Genomic DNA, 23,261 nt, shown 5'->3' on the forward strand with positions numbered 1-23,261 from the left:
GAAGTGCCTGTAAAGAACCGGTAAGGAAAGAAGGGAGGAGCTAATGGTAGCTCCGCCCATGCTGCGTCGAGATCTAGGCATTTCCCCTCCCACCCAGTTTTTCTAGGGTTCTATTCGACTGTTCTTTGGCGTCTTAGTCCCACCACCACTTCCAAGTTAAAGTGAGAGTCCTCCTTTCTTCGTGAATCCTTCCTTCCAGATTTTCCGGAGGCTGCCTTTGCCCCGAAGCCCCAGGCCCCGGCAACATTTTCCCGGGCCTCCCCTGTGCCCCCCGGGGAGAGTGGCCGGAGGGAGAACCAGCCTCTCTTTCACGGCCGGCCGCAGCTTCTCCTCAGCCACTCCCCTCTCCTTCTTGGTTTTCCCGTCTGACTTCAGGCCTCCAGCCATAATTGAGTCCCCTGGCCGAGAGTCTTCTGCTGCTTCCCCGTTTAGGCTGTTACCTTCAATGCCTCTAGGCATTACTACAGTGAAGAGAAGTGTGGATATGAAATTAGGAAGAGCCGACTTCAAATGCTATTAACTGTGTTACCCTGGCCAAGCCACTTAACTCCTTAGAGTTACCAACTTCCAAGAGTCACCGTGAAGTTCAAAGACTCCCTGCTTCCTTTCACCTTGGATTGTTTTTGTTTTTGTTTTTGTTTTAATTTTATTTTATTTAATAATTACTTTATATTGACAGAACCCATGCAGGGTAATTTTTTTACAACATTATCCCTTGCACTCGCTTCTGTTCCGATTTTTCCCCTCCCTCCCTCCACCCCCTCCCCTAGATGGCAAGCAGTCCTATATATGTTAGCTATGTTGCAGTATATCCTAGATACAATACATATTTGTAGAACCAAACAGTTCTCCTGTTGCAGAGGGAGAATTGGATTCAGAAGGTAAAAATAACCCGGGAAGAAAAACAAAAATGCAGATAGTTCACATTCGTTTCCCAGTGTTCTTTCTTTGGGTGTAGCTGCTTTTGTCCGTCATTTATCAATTGAAACTGAGTTAGGTCTCTTTGTCAAAGAAATCCACTTCCATCAGAATACATCCTCATACAATATCGTTGTCGAAGTTTATAATGATCTCCTGGTTCTGCTCATCTCACTTAGCATCAGTCCATGTAGGTCTCTCCAAGCCTCTCTGTATTCATCCTGCTGGTCATTCCTTACAGAGCAATAATATTCCATAACATTCATATACCACAATTTATTCAACCATTCTCCAATTGATGGGCATCCATCCATTTTCCAGTTTCTGGCCACTACAAACAGGGCTGCCACAAACATTTTGGCACATACAGGTCCCTTTCCCTTCTTTAGTATCTCTTTCACCTTGGATTGTTAAGCCTTTCCATGGCAGCAGCTCCCAACCATTCAAGTCCCTGTCTTCATCTCCCTGTCGTTTCAATGTCTTCACCTCCCAGCTTCTGGAGAAAACGGGACTCAAGGGTCATCTCTCCTCAACATCTCTGAGCTCCTTTATACCTCCATAGAAAGTAACTTTTGTTTCTATTCTAGAAGATAAAGTGGTGCTTCCCAATCTAATGCCCCTCCCATTTTCAGGGATTTGTTCATTCTTTCTCTGATCTTCTCTTGCCCATCCTTTGGAAACAAACAAACCAAACCTCTCCTCCCTTTCAGCCAAAACCATCTACTTTCCTAGGATTCTGCCATCAAATCGCAGATTCAAACCTCAACTCTTTACACTTTGCCTTCCAATCAGATCTCTCTGAAGGGACAAAGTCTAAAAATCCTTGAAGGACAGTCTTCAACTCTGTCTCAGTGAGGGACCCCGCCCCAGGGAAACAAGACAAACAGTTTCATTCTGTTATCTATATAACATATAGGTTATAGGTGGGTTTGGTTCAGTCCTGAGCAAAAGACTATTGAAGAGACTCATTCAATTCTATTCAAATTCCAGCTCAAGCTGAAACCCAGCTTGTAGAAGAGCCAACTTGGGACTCCACCCACCAGCCCCCTGCAGCTTGTAGCCAAAGCTCCTATTATAAAAGAGCCAATCTAAAATCCTCTCTGCAGAGGTTCTAAACATGCCATGCCATGCTATGCCAAGGAAGCCTCTGCCCACTGCATAATATTCTTTTTCAGTGCTACCCTCTCTTTACCTTCACCTATTTCCCTAATGAGACTTTATGCCTTTCTGTCAGGATTTCTAACCTTACTTCCCAATCCCTATAATAAACCTTTTTTTTTTTTTTAATCAATCTAGATTTTCAGGTTTGTAAATTTCTTTACAGAGAATCTCTGTGCTGCCAGAAGGGAGTTCCCCAAACTCCCTACCCTTGGCCAAATCCCAACGGGTGCAGGGAAGCCAAACCTCTCCATTTGGTTCCTTGAACCCTGAACCTGCCACTAGACCTTATCATTTAACTCTCTGACCACCAGAAACCCTAATTTCATTTTGGTTTCCTAAATCTAGACCTTATCATTTGGTTCCCTATTAAAGGGAACCCCAAAATGTAAACCTCATCATATTTTGGTTCCCTGACCGAATGGAACCCCGAAAACTAGACATCATTGGCAACCAAACAGAACCCAAAAACTCTGGGTGAAGTAAAAAAAAAAAAAAAAAAGCCTTTCTTGTTGTCTTTTCTCTAGCTCGTAGAATTCCTTTATAGGGATTCCTGTGGTCTGTCTCTCTCTAGACTTGTTTTCTATTCTATAGCTAGTCTCTGACAAATTCTCTCTTGCTTAGGGAGCATTTTGTTGCTCTCTTTCTCTAGAGAAGGATGAGGTGCTATAGTATTGGGGACACTGTCTAGAGTCAGTGGAGAAGCTTTTGAATTGAGAACACTAAAGCTTTTTTTCCCTAGAAAGTCGAGAACTTCAGTCTTTCTAGTGAAGTCTGATTTCCCAATTGGGTGACCATTCGAGAGGTTTTTTTTCTGGCTCAGGTAAGCCACCACCCCATCCTTTATATAGCAGGGAGGGACAACTAGGCTCCCTGGGGCATGATCGAAGCTGTCTGGAGCTTCTAGCTCAGCAGTTTTTTTGCCTGGGGACCCTCATGGACTAAAACTCCTGCGAATAGACCAAAAATTAAAGTTTTTGTCATATCTTTCTCTCTCTTAGGGATGCCTAAAGAGAATGAAAAAACTATAGAATTGGAAAGCTTGGGGCCTGTTTTCTCACCTTTAGGCTGCCTCTTAAAAAAGCAGAGACTTTCTTGGCTTGAGAAAAACCGCAAAACTTGAACACTGATTAGATTAACTGAAAGGGATCCAATCTCCCACCAACTCTCTGGAGTCAAAGGAGCCTTCAAAAAAGCCTTTTTTGCATCTCACTGCACTCTTAAAGTGCCTTCTTTTTTTCTTTCAAATCCTGGGACTGATACCCTTAGGCAGAAGCATCTAGCCAAGACACACCCGGTAGAAGTGTCTTTTTCAAAGCCAAAAAACTATCTCAGTCTAAGAAGAAACCTGGGCCCCTCCCTCCCAACTTTTTCAGGGGTCAAGGCCAATATACTAAGGCCCAAACTGGAGGAGCCAATTTTCAGCCCTCCATGTTTCTCCCACTCTGCTATCACAAACAGCTGTTGGGTTTTTTTTTTTTAACTCACTCTCACATGAACTTGAAAAGGACAAATCCCTCCTTTCCTACTTGGGCCAGCAGAGGAAAGTTTGCTCAGCTAGATTGGGGATTTGTTTTGTATTTCAAAAGGCCGGCTCAACAATGCCCTTAAGGGTATCTGTTCCAGGTGGGTGGTACTCAGCTGTACTCCATACTGATCTATCTATGTTAAAATAACTGCTTCCACCCTCCTGTTGTAAAATGCTAATCACAGATTACAATGTAACAAGCCGAACAAAAAATGTTTATAAGGCTGTCTTTAGTTCTGTAAAGGGACGGAATTCGATCATTCCATCCCGAGCTCGGTACCAAATAAATTCTAAATCTTCCTCATCGCGGCTGTCTTGAATTTTATTGCCTGGGCTATTTCAAACTAAAACCTGAGACTCCCAGCTCTTTTCTTCTCAGGGCAACTTCTGCCTCTTGAGAAAGACACTTATAGCAGAGGTGCCTTTTTAATGCAAATCCCTCCCAAACCTAGTTCGGGAACCCCAGAGCTTCATGCTCTAGGTGTCACGGAAACTGTCCGAGGAGACCCCAGTCCCTATCCTGACTTCAAGTAGGAGGAGCACTGGAGAACTGCCTTTCCACCACAACAGTGAACACCACAGGGTTCAAACTGCCCCACCCCCAGCGTTCTGCTCTCTGGTAGGAATTTGGGGTTTGGCCCAGTTCCCCCTTGCTTTGCTCCACCAGGACATCCTGAATACCTTGAAGTCAGTAAGCTGGGTAGGTAGGACTGCCACTTTGCTCTTGCTCTGGCCCTCTGGTCTCTCCCACCTTTCCCCCATAAGAGTGGGGATGGCAGGGGGGCCTCAGGACATGTCTTGAGCTCTCCCCTCTGCCTAAGCCATCTTGGTGATTTTATGGTGAGATTGAGGAGCCAACTCTCTTAAACCCCCAAAAGGAAAAAAAGCCAATGGACATCAATGGCTTATTAGAAACCTAATAGATATCAAGGCCTGTGGTCTGTCTCTCTCTAGACTTGTTTTCTATTCTATAGCTAGTCTCTGACAAATTCTCTCTTGCTTAGGGAGCGTTTTGTTGCTCTCCTTCTCTAGAGAAGGATGAGGTGCTATAGTATTGGGGACAAGTCATACTTAAGGACCACAAAAGATATCCACTTGGCCTGATTCTCTGAGTTCCTCACATACTTAATCCCTGCCATCCTGACTCCACCCCAGGATAAATTAGCTCTTCTAGAAATTGGAGTGAAAGGGCTAAACTTTAGGCTACTTAATATTTTTTCTATAGACAAAGAATTTTTTGCTCCTAGCATTTTCTCTTCTACTTTTCTTTGGTATTTGGTATTGTTAGATGGGCCATCAGCATTCTTAAAGGCAGCCCACAGATGAGGCAAAAGGCCTCATTCCTAAATGTCCTCATTTCCACCTTGCTCAACACCCCACTTTTAATCTGCTCCTGAGATCTGTTTTCTCTAGGCTTCAAGCTTTGTATTTTCAACTGCCCTTCAGTCAGGAGAATGTGGGACGACTGACTGGGACAAACACCCCTTAGATGCCCTGCTGACGTTTTCAGACCCCACACCTCATGCCTCACCTCCTGGCATGAACTCCCCAAAATCTCTACAACCCTTGCCAACTCAAAGCAGTTACACGAAGAAGAGATCTTCGCCCCTTTATCCCAAATGCATTTGGAGGTGACTGCTTGGGGAGGGAAAGAAGAAGGGACCCTGAAAGTCTAAAAATCCTTGAAGGAGAAAATCTTAAACTCTGCCTCAATGGGAGACCCTGCCCCAGGGAAACAAGACAAACAGTTTCATTCTGTTATCTAGGTGGGTTTAGTTCAGTCCTGAGCAAAAGAATTCCAAGCCTATTGAATTAAAGAAACTCATTCAATTCTATTCAAATTCCAACTCAAGCTGAAACCCAGCTTGTAGAAGAGCCAACTCAGGACTCCACCCACCAGCCCCCTTCAGCTTGTAGCCAAAGCTCCTATTATAAGAGCCAATCTAAAATCCTCTCTTTGCAGAGGTTCTAAACATGCTATGCTATGCCAAGGAAGCCTCTGCCCACTGGAATAATATTCTTTTCCAGCGCTACCCTCTCTTTATCCTTACCTATTTCCCTAATGAGACTTTATGCCTCTCTGTCAAGATTTCTAACCTTACTTCCCAATCCCTATAATAAACCTCTTTTATCGATCTAGGTTTTCGAGTTTGTAAATTCCTTTACAGAGAATTCCTGCGCCACCAGAAGGGGGTTCCCCAAAACTCCCTACTCTTGCACCGAATCCCAAGGGGTACAGGGGAGCCAAATCTCTCCATTTGGTTCCCAGAACCCTGAACCTGCCACTAGACCTTATCATGTGACTCCCTGACCACCAGAAACCCTAATCTCATTTTGGTTCCCTAAATCTAGACCTTATCATTTGGTTCCCTACTAAAGGGAACCCTAAAACCTAAACCTCATAACCACTCTTTCAAAAGACAGCAGTGATCTCGTCTCAGTCTGACAGTTTTTTTTTTCTCGAGCTACATTCTCTTTTGGCCCTTTTTATGACAAAGATGCTGCTGCTATTCATCATAGCCAAAATTGCTTTGACATTTTGATGTTTTTAATGCATTTTATATACAATTCCCTTTTTAGAGATGAGGAAACAGGGGCTCAGAGAGCTTGTGAGTTGCCCATGGTCACATTGTTTGTGATAAGTGTTTGGAATGGGATATATCCTTAGTTCTCTCCTGACTAAATGGCAAGATTCTCTTCTCCCTTGCCTTAGTTTCAGGCACTCAGTCTGGTTTGTTAGTTCATTATCTTCCCCCTATCTCCAAAGACTATCCCAGACACTCTTTATACTCTGCCCTTTGGTCATCTCATCTAATGTTATAAGTTCAATTATGGCCACTATGTGCTTGACCCTCCTTATAGATAACCTTATATCCAGCCCTTATTTCTTTCCTGCATTCCCGTCCTTCATTGTTATCTGCTTGTTGGACATCTCCATCTGAATGTCCTGGTATCACCTCCAAGCACAACTTTTTTAAACTGAAATTATCTGTTCTTAAGTCAGCTTCTGCTGTCATCTTTGCTATTTCTGTTGATGGCACTCCATTCTCCCTCCACCCCTACCCCCAGTCACCTACACTCCAAATTTCAGTTAGCTTTGACTCTCGCTTCTCCCACACTGCTCCTGGCTCCTGAGAAGTCAAGGGGTTTGTTAAATCCTATTAGCATAATTTCTCTTGAATCTCTTCTTTCCCTTCTTACTGCTACAACCCCCAGTTCAGGCCAAAAGCCTCTTAATACAATTGAAGCAGGCTCCTCCCTAGTCCCTCTGCCTCCAATTTCTTTCATCTTTTGATCCATCCTTCACAGAACTTCCAAAATAATCTTCCCAAGTTATTGGAATCCTAGTGTTAACTCAACTTGAGACAAGGTGATAACTCAAGGGAGATGTTAGAATCCTAGTGTTAACTCAATGTAATTGATACAAGGCTTGTGTTCACACTCACTGGAATTCACAACTATGGGAGATTCACAAAGTTAACTGTGTAACTTTGTGAGTTCACACCTCCCTTGAAGCTCTTAGGGCCAGAGAGCACTATGGGAGAAAACCCATAATCCCTCTCTCTCATATCCCACAATTCCTCTCTCTCATATATAAGAAACAGACAGAGGCTCTCAGATAGAATTCAGCTGAATTACATGGAGAGTGGAGCTGAATTTAGATTGAAAAGGGAGCGTCAAGTGAGTTCAGCCAGAAGCCCTCTCTGAGTGAGGAGTTTTACTTTGGAACAATGACTGGGGTCGGAGAGGAGCACTCTGAGAGATTGAGAGCCAGAAGCCCTCTCTGAGTGAGGAGTTTTACTTCGGAACATTGACTGGGGTCGGAGAGGAGCATTCTGGGAGATTGAGAGCCAGAAGCCCTCTCTCGGAGGCAAGAAAGATTCAACTTGGTGCTGGCTCTGGAGGCTGAAGAAAGCAGAAGCAGAGGCAAAGGACAAAGCTGCAAGGAGAGAGAGAGAGGCCGCTAAGAAAAGCTAACCGGGCTATATTGGAGGCAATAAAAGATCTGAACTTTTATCACCTGGCTGTGTTTTTGGTGATTATTACTTTAAACTGCAACTAAGGCTGCCTCCAGGAAAACCTCCCTGAGAAACTGCTCACTCCCAGAGAGAACCATCATTTATATTATATTTTAAAGAAGAAAAACACCACACCAAGGTACATCCTCTGACTCAGAAGCCTTCACTTTCTCTCCTGTGTAGCATTGTACAATAGAAGAGGTAGGTTTGAAGTTCTAGGATCTGGGTTCAAATTTTGCCTTCTTTGGTCCAGTCTCTTCACCTCTCTTGACCTGTTACCCCATCTGTAAAATGAGGGGATGAAACTGGATAATCTTCAAGGCATCTAGATGCCCAAGGTAGTAGAGTGGATAGAAGGCAGGGGCCTGGAGTCAGGAAGACCTGAGTTCAGTCACAACTTCAGATGTCTACTAGTTGTATGACCCTAGATAAGTCACATAACCTCAGGATCCCTCAGTTTCCTCAACTATAAAAGGAAGATAATAACAGCACTATCTTCTCAGGTTGTTGAGAGGATCAAGTGAGAAAATACTGCACTCAGTAGATGCTATAAGGGCAGCTAGATGGTATAGTGGATAGAGCAGCTGTGTTCAAATATGGCCTCAGACTTTAATGCTTCCTAGCTGTGTTTCCCTGGACAAGTTATTTAATCCCAATTGTCTTGCAAAAATAACATCAACATAATAGATGCTGCTTAAATGTCTATCTCCTTTCTCCCTCTTCCCCTGCTTTTTCCAGCCTCGAGTCCATTAGCCCAATAATTGACCAAGTCCTTAAAGACTTGCAAAATGCTTACATATATTGTCTCATCAACATGGTATTTAGGGCCCCTCATAATCTGATTTCAACCTATCTCTCCTGTCTTGTTCTGTATTTCTCTTTCTCAGGCACTCTGAGCTAACCTGGACTAACAACTGTTTTCCAAACTTAATGTGCCACCCTCATCCCACCACTTGTTATTAATGGGTATCTTTAGAGAGAGTCTAGAGGAGTCCTTTAGAAATTTGTCCTTTGAATACAGAGAGACATACATGAACTGATGCTAAGTAAAATGAGCAGAACCAGGCGATCATTATACACTTCAACAATGATACTGTATGAGGATGTATTCTGATGGAAGTGGATTTCTTTGATAAAGAGAAGATCTAACTCAGTTTCAATTGATCAAGGATGGACAGAAGCAGCTACACCCAAAGAAAGAACACTGGGAGATGAATATAAACTATTTGCATTTTTGTTTTTCTTCCCGGGTTATTTATACCTTCTGAATCCAATTCTCCCTGTGCAACAAGAGAACTTTTTGGTTCTGCACACACATATTGTATCTAGGATATACTGCAACATATCTAACATATATAGGACTGCTTGCCATCTAGAGGAGGGGATAGAGGGAAGGAGGGGAAAAATCGGGACAGAAGCGAGTACAAGGGAAAATGTTGTAAAAAATTACCCTGGCATGGGTTCTGTCAATAAAAAGTTATTATAAAATAAAATTTAAAAAAAAAAAAAAAGAAATTTGTCCTTGACCATGTGTTAACTCATCATTCATGACATTTCCCTTAATTATGGATATTCCCCAAGATTCTGCCTTAGACCTTTTCTTCCCCTAAATATACTTTTACTCTTGGTAACTTCATTAACTACCATGGGTTAACTTGGATTAACATGGAGTTTAATTACTTTCCCCATTCCTAGAATCACACTTTCCTTATCTCTTCATTTCAGAATACTTGTATTCCTTCAAAGTTCAGTTTGGATGCTACCTCCTCGATGAAAGCCTTTCCTGATTCCCCCAGCCCAAAAAAATGTATTGTTTACCTTCTTAAATTTTCTTTATACACTTTGGATCTCTCCTTTACTCTCATCACAATAAGTACAAGTTTTACACTCAACTGTGTACATTTGTCATGTGCCATAATCAATTGAACAAGCATTTGTTAAACACATGGTACATCCTAAGTACTTTGAACAGAAGACTGTTAGGTCTTTAAAGGTAGGGACTATCAAATGTTACTTTCTACTCCTAATATCCAATATACTTTACACATATTCAACAGATGTCCTTCATTCTCCTTGCTCTTTCACTCAATTTCTTTTAACAAAGAGATTTGTTATAGGATTTTTTATGAGAGTAAATTGGATGCTAACAGACAAAATGAAGAGAAGGCAGAAGTTCTTTATTTTTTCTGTGTCTAGTAACCCTGTCCTATTAAAGATTATCCTTGACCTGGGAAAGATTGATCATAAATAATTAACAGGGATTTGATATCTGAGATAACTGAGGAGATAATAAGAGACAAACTAGTTGCCCTCTGTGATCTTGAGCCAACAAATCAGAACTTTGATCCCAGCCAGATATAAGTAAAAAGCTCCTGTAAATGATTTTTTAAACAATCCTAGGAAACAATAGAGTGCTATGGAATGGAGACAGGTAAACAGGAGGTTTTCTCAATTTTCAAGAAAGGGAAGAAGTCAAACTATCGCTACCTAAATTTAGTTTCCATTCTTGGCAAAATTCTAAAAAAACTTAGTAAAGAGCTAGTTTGTGAGCTTACCACATAAAGTTAGGTAAATGTTGATTGATTGGAAGACTACATGGTGTTATTAAAAAAAGACCATGCCAATTTCCTTTCTTGACATGGTTACTAAATGGATTAGAAGGATTCTTTGGAGCTAGGGTAATTGAAGTTTAGTAAAATCTTAAAGTCATACATTATCCTTGTGGACAGTATTAGAGATACATTATAAGATAGAAAAAGACACTGGATTTGATTTTAAAGGACCTGTGTTCAAATTCTACCTCTGCCACTTTAACTTTTGTGTAACTTTAAGTAAGTCAATTATTTCTCTAAGCTATTTAGTTATCTTTTCTAAAGGAATTGTACTAAATAGTGTCTAATACCTCTTCCAGGTCCAAAAAGCTCCAGCTTCCAGTTTTCTGTGATCCTATGGAGAGATACAAAGCACCGTTAGATGGACTCAGAAGTGGTTGAATGACTCAAACTCATCATTATGGGTACCTTTAGTGCTAGTATCTAGTAGAGCACTTTCAGAATTCATCCTTGGTTCTATGCTGCACATCATTCATGTTAGATCCCCTCACTGTGGGCATATTCCTCAAGGTTCTATCCAGGATTTTCTCTTCTCTATACTCTCACTTATATTAAGCCCATCTCTCCGCTGAGCTTCATTCCCATCTCACCAATTGTTTATTGGGTATTTCAAATAAGACATCTCAAAGATATCTCAAATTCAAGTTGTTTAAAACCAAACTCATTAACTTTCTCTCAATAACCTCTCCTTTTCCAAACTTTACTATTTCTGTCAATGGGACCAACATCCTTCCAGTTCTCTGATTTGTAATCTTAACATGATCCTCAACTTCTCACTCTTCCTTATCCTAGGTTCAAATAAGTTGTTGAATCATTCATTTCTGTTTTCACAATGTCTCTTGCCTCTAACCCCATTTTTTTCTTCCATAGCTACCACCTTAGTTTAGGTCCTCATTTCCTCTCTCCTTATTACAATAGCTTACTCCCCCTATCTGGAGTTTCTTTACGTGCCTGTCCATCCTAAATAATGCCACAAAAAGAATTTTTCTTATGGATCCATCTTACCATGACTAGTTAATTAATTCCAGTGGCTTCCCACTACCTCTAGATATGATTAGTGTCAAGCTCAAAATGTAAATAGATCCCTTTAGGTTGCATATTGATGTTTTTTGTTGAGTCATTTCAGTCATGTCCAATTCTATGTGACCTATTTGGGTTTTCTTGACAAAAATACTGGAATGATTTGCCCCTTCTTTTCCCCAACTCATTTTACAGATGAGAAAATTGAGGGTTAAGTATTCCCCAACTGCTAGGACTTTCCCTTCCAAACTACTTTATATTATATTTATATTATTTTTATTGTATTTTTAACTTTACATTTGTGTTTTTACACACACACACACACACACACACACACACACACACACACAAAACTTACATATATAAAATATGTGTCTAAGACCACATTTAAACTTATATCTTCATGATTCCAGGCCTGGTACTCTATTGTTAATCACAAATTAACATTATGTTGTATTTTTATTTTATTGAACATTTGCAATTATATTTTAAACTGATTCCAGTAATTCTTCTGGGCATAGCCCACTGGGCTAGAAATTTAATGCCTCTGTTTTAGGATAAAATATAAACTCTATTAGGCTATTAAAGTTCTATATAACTTATCCCCAACTATCTAGCTTCTCTGGACATTATTCTCCTCCCTCTGCTCTGTGACTCAGTATAAAGTGACTTCTATTAAACAACAACAACATTCTATTCCCCCATCTCCATGCAGTTGCTCTGGATCCTATGCCAGATATGCATACCTTCCTGATCTTTGCCTCATAGGATCCCTCACTTTTAAGATGCAATTCAAGCACCACATTCTTTAAGAAGTCTTTCCTGATCCCCCAGTGGTTCAGACCCTCCCTCCCAAACTATGTGGCATTCAACTAATTTGAACTACTTTATAATTTTTTTGTATTTGTTAATTTTACATTTGTATTTTTGAGCATATATAAAAAAATATGTGAGTATGTATGTGTGTGTGTATAATTTTATGATCCTAGTAATAAAAAGGGATGAGTGGAGAAGAGGAAAGACAGTGATTCATATATTCACATATTAACTCACAACATGAAAAATTAAGCTTATATCATGAGAAAAAATACATATGTGTATATATATGTGTGTGTGTGTGTGTATTTAGTTTTTCCCCTACAGAAAGCCATTTTGAGTAGAGTTTTTTCATTCTTTAGATTTGTATTCTTAATTCCTAGTACAGTGTCTGGCATACAGTTATCACTTAATAAATGCTTGTTAATTAATTGATCCTAAAGCTGAAAATAAGAAGTGAAGACTTGCTCGTAGTTGCACAACTATTGAGTGTCTAAAGCAGAGTTCAAACCAAGGTCTTCTTGACATCAAATCAATTATCTCCACACTACCCACACCTTGCTGCCTCTCATTAACAGATGACGTCACCTTTCTGTACTCCCCTGAAACGACCTTTTTTCCCATCTCTGCTCTCCACCTGCTAGAACTTTAGTGGGTGCTGCTGGAAGTGGCTAAGCCCAGGTTCTCTGGGGTGAGGTTTAGTTTGAGGGGATGGTCAACAAGTTTCTCCAGGGAGCCAAAAGCTCCTGGGTACTGATACATAGAGCTCAGTCTGAAATAAAGGAACCAGAAATGAAATCTAAGCCCAGAGCAGACAAAAATGGGCCTTAGGCCAAATACCAATCATTTTATCCTGTAGTGCAGCCCGTCAAAAACTGTCAGTAAAATTTTTTTAACTGTTTTGTTTTATTAGCTCACTTAAATAAATTAGTAGATGCTTAATGCACTTAAATGCATCTATTGTAGTAATCAAGTGCCACCAGGTGGCAGACTAGCAAAATGGGATCAATTAATATAAATATTTGTAGAATATTCCTGTTCCTGTTCTGTATCAGTAGAGGGAATCTTTTGCTTAGAAATTTCTCATTCCAAAGAAATCCCAACTCTGCTTCAAGAATAAAAATAAATAAGTTATTCATGTGTCCCAAAAATAAATTTTTGATATGGCAGTATTTTTAAACAACTGGAGATGCTTTTGCTTTGAGAAAAAGGGTTAGTTTCTACAGTCTTTGCTTCCCTCCACCAATATGACTGCTTTCAAGTTGATCTATAAGGACCACAAAGCTGGGAGCAGATAGAAGAGGGATTTGAAGAGAGCCTTAAAAAGATGCAAAGTAATTTTTTTAGAGCATCAGGTAGAGTCTCTCCCTGGGCTCTAATCAGAGCTCATCCACATTAACTACGTAATCAGGTGACATTAAGTATTTTCCTCTCTTCAGTTTGTTCATCTATATAATGAGGAATGGGAACAGATGTTAGATGGCTTATAAGTTTCTCCTCAAACCTCTACTTCTGTATCACATAATTTAAGGAGGTTGAGAGGGAAACACAAGGACTAGGGAGATGAAAGAGGAGAAGAACAGTCCCTAAAAGTGGCATAAGATGCCATCTGGGTACAGGGAGACTGTGAGTACATGCTGCTGGAGAGAGCAGTGATGGAGGATGCTGCTTTCATTCAACAGCAGCCCCAGTATCGATGTCCAGGGAACACAGATCCTCTTGGAGAGCTGTTGACATGCTTGATATAAAATGTTATTAAGTCTCAGCACAATGCTTAGGTTTGGTAACCACCTAACAGGTTTTTTTCATTCACTAATAGGATTTTATTGAAAATAAACACAATAAACAGTAGGAAGAAAAGAGATGGTTTCAGTCAAGACTGAGTACCCTGAGTGGTTTTTCCAGGCTATGTCAAACCACTCTGACATAGAAGGGACTCTGGGGAAAGCAAGAAAAGTACTATGGGACTGTGATAAGAGCACTGGATGTAGCTCCGACTCCCTGCTTTACTACATACTAACCATACATTGCCAAAGCTCATTACAATTCTCTAGGCCTCAGTTGCCTTGTCTGTAAAACAAGGGAGTTGTACTGTTATTTCTAATATCTTTTCCATGCTAAATTTATGTTCCTGAGAGGGGATGAGTTGAGAAGAGAGGAAACAATGATGATTTCAGTGCATTCATATATTAATAAAACTCACAATATGAAAAAACAAACTAAATCATGAGGAAGGCACACATGTGTAACCATAAAGTTTAGCTAGTTCCAGGCAGCCTAGCAGGGACTAAATGATAGAACAGAAGTCCAGCTTCAGGTGTTTTTGACATATTTGGGGCCCTTTTCTGGGCAGAAACAAGGTCCGTGTTGATCAGCTTCAAATCCAACAAGGCTCATATACATACACATATATAGACATACACACACTCTTCTCCCTTTGATTCCCCATACAGCAGCTACTTTCATTAAAGGCAGCAAGTCAGCCCTGTGGACCAGCAGTGGTCAGAAGCTGGCTGTAGGCAAGTGCTCTGATCCAAGATGATCCCACTTAAGTAACTCCATCTGCCAGAGGCTTAGCAAGCAAGCTCGCAGCTAAGCAGAAACCTTCCCGAAGCCTTTGCAGCTCTGCTCCCTTGGCGGAGTCGTCACTCCTGATGCATAAATGGGGAGATGGAGAACCGGGATTTGCAAAGCCGGGAAACTGAAATATATCTGCACAAGAGGGCTGAAGGAAAGGGTTCTGAGCCCGGAGGGGAAGGCCATCTTCTAGTCCGAAGGCACAGCCTCAGACACCGGGATATGTCTGTGTCTTGCTTACAGTCAGCCACCTTTGGTCCCGACAAAGGGATTGCTGGAGGAAGCTATGGGGCAAAAAGTCCCGGGCCTGAGGAAGGTCTTCAGGGAGCCCCAAACAGGCCATGGCCCTGTCCTTGGAGATTATAATGAATGTCTTCCCAAAGGGCATCGAGGCGGGATCTTAGCTCTCCTAAGATCTTCCTGTCCCCACTATCCCCCAGAAGCTCTGGAGGGGAGGCACCGTGGGCAGGGGGAGGGGGAGCCAGCTGCTGTTGCAGTTCCTCTGTTTCACGGTCAATGGTCCTAGAGAAATCGGCAATCTCCTGAAGGGTGTCAAGGCGAAAGGCCTCCAGCCTCTGCTGGACCTCCTTGGTCAGCTCCTCGGAGGACAGCCCGGCCTCCGGCCCGCCGCCGCCCGCAGCCTCGCCCGCTCTGGCCCCGGCGTAGGCGCTGAGCTCGTCCCGCAGCTGGTCCAGGTTGGTCTGGATGCGGGTGTGTAGGGCCCGGGCTTTGAGGGTCAGCTTTCTGGACAGAGCCTGGATGTAGCGGCTGAGGCGGGCCGGGCTGGTGGCTGCGTGGGGGGCCACGCTGCGGTGTAGCTCCTGAACATGCTGCCCGATTTCTGCCACCAGCCTCTCGGCATAGGGGTGGAACAGCGCTTTGACCCTCCCTGTGTGGTGGGCTACTTGGTCCTGAAATTCCTGGAGCAGGCCCCGGGCCTCGTTCACCCCCCCCAGCAGCTGGTTCTTGGTGTCCTCCCCAAGCAGCTTCAGCTGCTCCTGCAGCTCCTGGACCCCCAGGGCCAGACGCTCCACCAGCTCCAGGGTGTAGGGCTTGAGCTGCCTCCTCAGCCCCTCCAGGTTCCAGCCCACGTGCTGATGGACCTCCTGCGTGTAGGGGGCCAGCCCCCTCCTCACCTCCTCCAGTTCCTTGTGGAGCTGGTGCTGCAGCTCTGCTGAATCCAGGAACAGCAAGGGAGGCTTTCCCTCCCCAGCCAAGGGCCCCAGCTTCTCCAAGAGAGTGTCCATGTCACTGAGGTCCTGTCCCGGGCTGGCTTTCAGATTCCTGGGGAGCAGGGATGCAGACACACACTGACCCAGACTGCTGGTGTCGGGGCTTTCCCAACACACATAAAGATCCCAGATCCCACCTCCCCCCGGGGACCATGATACTGAGCGGGAAAGGAGTTAGCCCCAGGACCAGGCTGATGTTGTTGGGGACCACTTGTAGCCACAGATACATACAGACACGGGCCCTGGCCCCAAGCTTGTCCCCTTATTTTCCTTCTCCCTGCCATTGCTGCTGAAGATCTGGGACAGAACCTAGCTCTACAGCTCCGTGAACCAGACTGAGGGCACAGACTGAGAGAGCAATGACAGAGAAAACGAGTTCATTTGCCAGGTTTGGAGAGGAGGCAGGAGATTTACTTTGACCTAAGAGGCTGGTCCAAGAGTGGAGAATATAATGAGGATCTCTTCCATCAGGGGAGAGGTGAACAAGATGGGAAACAAAAACATTTTACCTAGGGAACCTTCAGTGTGGCTGCTAGGGGCTTCCTGTCCTCCCCCTCCCCTGCCATCCGCCCCTAACTTCTTAGAGCTCCTAACCCTGCTCACTCACAGGAACTCCTTGCTGGGCTTCGGCTGCTCCCTCTGCTCTGTCGGGCCCTTCTCCCAGCCTCTCTGGCTGAAGTATTCCCAAAAGCCTTTGTGCTCCTTAGCCGTTGTCGACACTGTGGAGAAATTGGAATTAAGGATGAGTGGGGGAGAAGGAGGAGGACACGCATGGATCCCCTAACATCATTCCTTCTGTCTCCCTTGAAGTCCTTAACATGGAGAGACAGGAAGTAAGAGGCCACCTTCATAGTCACAGAATCTAGTGCTGTAAGGGAACTCGGAAGTCTAGTTCTACCCTTCCCGTTTTACCAAGGAGGAACTAGAGGTTTAGATTAGGGGAGGTGACTTTCCCAAGGTCATAGAGCTGGCAAGTGGCAGAATCAGGATTCGAAGCCAGATCTTCTGATTCCCCACCAGTGTGCATCCAGTCTAAGGGCAAAGCCTCACACCTGGGATTTTTTCTTGTATCCTGACAGCTACATGGAGAATGATTCGATTCAATTCAGTTGAGTTTAGGATCCACTATGATCCACTATGACACGGCCTCCACCCTCAACAAGTGCACAGACTAGTAGAGAAGGAAAAAGATTCACATAATACACACACACACAACTTAGACATGGCACACAACAATGAGGACAAAAGAGTATTACAAAGCACAGGGAGAAGTTCTTTAACAAATGCCTGCATCCAAACTAAGGCTTAAACCAAGCTGGATAATTAGCTGAACTGACCTCACTTCCAAATGATCAGGATCCATGGAAGCTCTAAAGTGAAATTCTGACTTAAAAATCTTTAGCTCTTGCCCATCAACCCAGACTCTAGAACTCTTGGGAACAGACCCAGATACATAATCAATTAATGTTTATTAAGCTCCTACTATGTGTTAAGGGATATGTTAGTGCTGGGAATGCAAAAGAGAAGCAAAAGATAGTCCCTGCCCTCAAGGAGCTTATAATTTTGTCTATCAACCAACCAATAAACATTTATTAAGACTCCCTATGGATGAGGCACTAGATTAAACTAAACCTAGAGGATAAAAAGACAGAAGTGAAAGGAATTTACATTCTGATTGGAAACACACATGAGAATATTCAGAATGTGTGTGTGTACAAACATGCACAAAGTTAATACAAGTAATTTGGGGAGGGGGTGCTTACCACCTAGGGGATAGGAGGCAGAGGAGGAAAGCAGGCACTTGAGCCTATCATCCCAAGTACTTCACCCATCAGTCAGAGAAAGGAGCACGCACCTGAGTTGAGGGCCAGAACCAAGACCAAGACTGTTGTTATCACTGCCATGATCCACCCTGAGAAAGAGGAAAAGTAAATGGAGTCAGAGGAATGGGAAAGAAAGGGAATGAGTGAATGTCAGAGCAGAAAGGGACTTTCAAAATCACCTAGCCTTAGAGCTCTTCCACAAAAGAGCTTGCAGCCCTTCCCAAGGGCACAGAAGATGAAGTTTCCTCCTAATTCCCATTCCAGAATCAAGATTTTGGGAGGAGACCACTGTGGGCAGATGATGGAAAGGAAAAAGGTTTTCCCCAGAGAGGAAGATGTCCTTATGTCTCACCCACACAGAAAAAAAAAATTTCTATGTAAAATATTTACCACAGGCAGAAGCCCCGTGAAAAGAAACAGTTCTAGATGGAAAATTTGCCCTCTGTTTGTGCCAGTTACTCATCCATCCTCTCACCCCAGACTCCCATTTTACAGATGGAGAAGCTGAGGCATGAGGAAATGGGAGAAAGTACTAGAGGCCAAATTTGCTGGTACTTGCCCTGGTTTCTTTACCCTAAGCACTTCCTTGCTGTTTCTCTCCTAAGATGCTGGGACACCAACCTTCCCTCTCACCTGCCCCAAATACCAGTTCTGGGAATAAGGAGCAAGCATTCAGTTTTATATCCCAGCGACCTGTGCCTTTGGCAACCGCTGCTTCAGGCAAACACCACGTGGAGGTCTAGAGAAGAATGACCTCAGCTACTGTCCAGCACTCCACAAGGTGCCAGAGCGGCTCTGCCCAAAGATGAACCGGCGCTTGTGGTGACCCACTTCCACAACCCCAGCTTCTCTGAAGCTGTTTGGCACCAACTCTTACTCTTTCTGGGATTTCTGTCCTAAGGAAAAGCCTCCTCATGGAAATTTTCACTCAGGGAAAGGACTGAGCTCCCTGTGTAGTTTCTCTAAAATCTAGGACCTTTAAACTTCCCCAATAACATCCTATTCAGCCATGACGCTGTGCCTAGGCCCTAGTCTTACTCAACAGACTAAATCACTGTGTCCCAAAACAAACATTATTCCCATCCTCCCCCAGCAAGCAGGGCAAGGAAAAACAAGAAGGGGGAGTTAAAAGTCCTCCTTTCCCTTTAGAAAAGGATCCCGGAACAAGCATGGGAAGTCCTAGCCCAGGAGACAGGCTTTCTAAGGAGAAGAGAGTTCAGCATTCGAAAGGAGAAATTTCTAAGAAGCTGACACAGAAGCAAAACCCAGGCTCTCATCCCCTCCAGTGAAAGCCAAACTCTACCTGCAGAGCATCTAATATGGCCAGGAACTCTCTAACTCCTTCCTCCTAGTGCCAGGGATGCCTTAGAGTTATGGAGGGATGGGCATCTTTTCCCTTCTCTCTTCCCCTGCCACTCCCCACCCCATCCCACCTTTCCCTACAATCACTTCCATAATCAAAAAGGTTTAGCCACCTGTTAAAGTGACAAGGAAGAAGAGAAGCAGATCAGGACTACAGTGGATAGAGAGAGCATGTGTTTGGAGTTAGGAAGTTGTGAGTTCAAATCTAGCTTCAGACTCTAACTAACCTGCATGACCCTGGGAAAGTCACTGAATTCCACTTGCCTCGGTTTTTTCATCTGTAAAATGAGCTGGAGAAGGAAATGGTAAAACACAATAGGAGGTCACAGAGTCAGACATGACTGAAAATGACTGAACTTGTTTGGGTAAGCCAAGATCTCTATTTTATCTCAGATCAGGTCCCTTGGAAAAGAAATAGATCAAAGACATTCCAGTAAGAGACAAAGGACAGTTAGAAAGGAAAAGAAATATGGTTTTTCTAAAGTCTGGGCACAACAAAGAGTAAGAAGGCAACAACATAAAGGAGAGAATCTAGGTTTCTAGGCCAGAAGACTAATTCTAGGAGAATGAACAGTAAATTTAAATCCTAGCTCTGGCTGTCAGCACCTAGGGGATCTTGGTAAGTCTCTTCATCTCTCCATTCTCCAAAACATCCAGTTTGATTTAATTCAGAGCTAACCTGAATTGGGGCACTACCTAATGAACACTTAGGATGGAGCTCATCTGTTAGTTCTTTGTGTCTTATGTTTCTAGACTATAAGCTTTCAATGATAGAGAACACATCTTTATGGTACATCAACTAACACAAGGTACTTGAATCAAGTCATTCACTGGGAGGCAGGATTTAAGAAGGAGCCCAGGACCGAGTGGTTGGCTTGATCTGGAAAGGATGCTAGTTTGGGGGTCAAAAGATCTGGTTTCAAAGCCTGGTTCTGTCCTTGATCCAGACATCTCTCTGATACGTAAGGCTCAGTATCTTCATCTATAAAATAAAGCAGTTGAACCTGTAATTCCCCTTGTAGCTCTAAAATCTTAACAACAGACTTGCTGTTTTGAGAGCCAGGGAAAGCTAAGTTTTCCATAGGATGTGGAAACCAGGACAGAGATCTTTTCAGGAATTTTGGTACCCATGACAAGTTCTATAAACCACACACTGAGCACTTGCTCATTTGAAGCCACTGGTGTGTCTAGGACATCACTCTGGGGTAGGAAAGCATAGGTATGGGAACTGTGGAGCATCTTCTAGAAAGGCTGTCATGTGGGAGTCAAGGAAGAGTAGGCAAGAAGCTCATCCCAACCTGACACCGGGAAGCTTCCTACTTCAATTAATTATATATGCCAACTAGGTTCTCTCAGGGGTTTAAAATATACCCACTGAACTTGGCACCCTATAAATCTGGAACTGAGGTACAAAGCCACGATGACTCTACTGTGTAAGCAGTCAAGAGGGAGAAGTTTAACTAAGAAAGAATAGAAAGAAAGTCACAGAAGGGGAGCCAAGATGGTGGAATAACAAGAAGTATAGCCCATCTTTCCCAACACAACCCCTTTGCTGACATTTGGAAAATACATCAAATGAGTCTTGATGAGGAGCTTCAAGAAAAAATCATTGTTCTAGCCCAGCTTGACATCAGGAGATAGGTCTTTGGACACTGGGTGCAGAGTCTAGCCAGAAGCACAGAGCCATGCAAATTGCTCCAACCCTCAAGGACTGAAGGAAGATCAAAGCTTCATAACAGGATAGGAAGCACCAGAGCAAAACTATTGCAAGGTGTGGGAATAGATGACAATTGGATGCTCTGTAGCTCCTTACAGTTTGTAAAGATTCCAACATAACTTTGTGAATCTCACATACTTGTGAACTCCAGTGAGTAAAGGTGCAAACACAAGCATTGTATTAATTAGTTCTACTTAGTACCTTGTTTCAGGTTCTGGCCCAAAACATCTTCTTGTAAGATCAGATCAATAATCTATCAACTCTAATGACTTAGCAGTTTGTAAAGATTCCAACACCTTACCAGTTCTGGGTCACAGATCCAGGGCAGATTAAGAAGGAAATTTGTGCAAAGATGCGGTAGGCCAGGTCAGAGAGTGTATACCAAGCAAGGAGAAAATTCAGAAGCAAATAGTAGCTGTGTGTCTCTGACCCCAGGAGCAGAGCAAGGACTCTATTTTAGCCTCCAATCCAGTTTGAAGCCTACAGTGGAATGAGGATAGAAATCTCAGAATGAGCTCAGGAATCCACAGTGCATGGAGATCTGTCACTCCGAACCCACAAAACTTTCCATTTGACAGAGAGTGGCTGAGTCTAACAGTAGTCTACTGGAACTTCTATTCAGGAACAAGTCCACAGGCATGTTGCCCAGGCCCAAATGCAGGTCAAAAACTTGCTAAATTCAAATCAAAAGGGCAGCAGCTCTGAACCAGATCACTTTGAGAGCACTAAAAACTTAGTCTGAACTATCCCTAAGATTCTGGAAAAGCCCAGTATTCAATACTCCAGGAAAGTAATAGAAGGACCTAGAAGGACAAAAGCTCAATCTAGCTATTATCCACAGAAATGTACAGAGCCTGGCCCTAATGTGAACTCCAAAATCAATAACCAGATTAGAATAATAAGCAAAAAAAGAAGAAGAAAATCTCATTACAAGATATTATAGTAAAAGGGAAGCTCAAAACACAAATCCAAAAGAAGACCATGACTTCAAAACATCTACAAACAAAACCTCAAAAAAGTGCATCATTGATACAAATTGATACAAATACAAATTGATACAAGATTTCCTAAAAGAAATAAAGCAAGCCTTTCAAAAGGGCTAGAGCTATTTTAAAAAAAAGAAAAAGAAATGAAAGTAACCATTTGGAAGAAGAGGTATAAAACCATTCCCAAGGGGAAAAAAACTCCTTGGAAATAAGAATTAACCAAATGAAATCAAACAACTCCATGAAATGTAAATAAATATTAAAACAAGTTCAAAAGACTAAAAGAATAGAAGGAAATGTAAGGTTATCCCATAGCAAATACAGCTCACCTGGAAAACAGATCAAAGGGAAATAATCTAAGGATCATTAAACAATCTGAAAGTCATGACCAAAAATAAAAAATGAACCTAGATATCATATTTCAAGAAATCATAAAACAAACTCCCCAGATCTCTTAGAACCAGAGGGTAAGGTGGAAATAGAAAGAATCCACTGATCATTCCCTGAAACAAACTACAAAATGAAAACTTTCAGGAATATTTTAAAACTCCTAAGTTTCCAAGTCAAAGAGAAAGCCATGGAATATGTTATTATGCTGTTCATCCTTTATTCTCAAAGAGGGCCCCTAACATCTAAGACCCTAACAGGCACTTGCTCACAAATTGGACTTAAACAAGACAGCGTTGCATTGGTCTGACTTGCTCATGAGCTTATGAGGCAGTTGTATAAAGTTGTCAACATTATTCTTCCAAAGTCATCAAAGCCCAGTGGCAAAATAAAAGTCAAGATGACTGGAAATAGCCTGAGATGCAGCAGATGACCAAGCTGTAAGCGGTTCCCAGCTGCCTTCGTGGCCATTGGAGTCCCTAAATCACTAACGGGTTTGAGGCCTGCAAATTAACACTAACTTGGTTTAGCTTATCTGCTGACCAGGATGTGGCCACTGGGCATGTTACAGCTTCTTGGAGCCATATGTGACATTTGGGGGACAGGTGAACATCAGCGTGGACGAGCAGCCCAGAAAGGGCTAGATAAGCCCTCACAATAGAGATACCTGTTCTCCCTGAATACCTTATGCATTCCAGAACACATTAAACTGGGAGTAAGAAGATCCAACTCCATCACTAACCCCTGTCTCTTTGGGCAAGTACCTCCCTGGGATTCAGTTCCCTTATCTGAATAATGAGGGTAGTGTTAGATTAGATGATGATGATAAAGTTAATGTAAGCTTTTTAAGGGTAGGGATTGTCTTTCGCCTCTTTTGTATCTGAAGAACTTAGCACAATACATAGCATATACAAAGGTTCTGATAAAGGCCTCATTTCCAAAATATATAGAGAATTGACTCTAATTTATAAGAAATCAAGCCATTCTCCAATTGCTAAATGGTCAAAGGATATGAACAGACAATTCTCAGACGAAGAAATTGAAACTATTTCTAGTCATATAAAAAGATCCTCCAAGTCATTATTAATCAGAAAAATGCAAATTAA

The 23,261-nt window shown here is 42.6% G+C and overlaps 1 protein-coding gene across 1 annotated transcript; it reads right to left on the bottom strand.

Annotated features, from left to right (window-relative positions):
- Positions 1 to 13,870: 13,870 nt before the first annotated feature.
- Positions 13,871 to 18,336, bottom strand: APOA5 (apolipoprotein A5). Its single transcript, XM_051987024.1, has 4 exons — positions 18,094 to 18,336; positions 17,736 to 17,792; positions 16,488 to 16,599; positions 13,871 to 15,932 (listed from the first exon to the last, which is right to left on the bottom strand). Exons 1-4 carry the CDS (start codon positions 18,164 to 18,166, stop codon positions 14,969 to 14,971), a joined length of 1,206 nt encoding a protein of 401 aa, XP_051842984.1. The 5' UTR covers positions 18,167 to 18,336; the 3' UTR covers positions 13,871 to 14,968.
- Positions 18,337 to 23,261: the final 4,925 nt, after the last annotated feature.

Source organism: Antechinus flavipes, chromosome 3 (genome assembly GCF_016432865.1).
Source record: "Antechinus flavipes isolate AdamAnt ecotype Samford, QLD, Australia chromosome 3, AdamAnt_v2, whole genome shotgun sequence".
Classification (NCBI taxonomy): domain Eukaryota; kingdom Metazoa; phylum Chordata; class Mammalia; order Dasyuromorphia; family Dasyuridae; genus Antechinus; species Antechinus flavipes.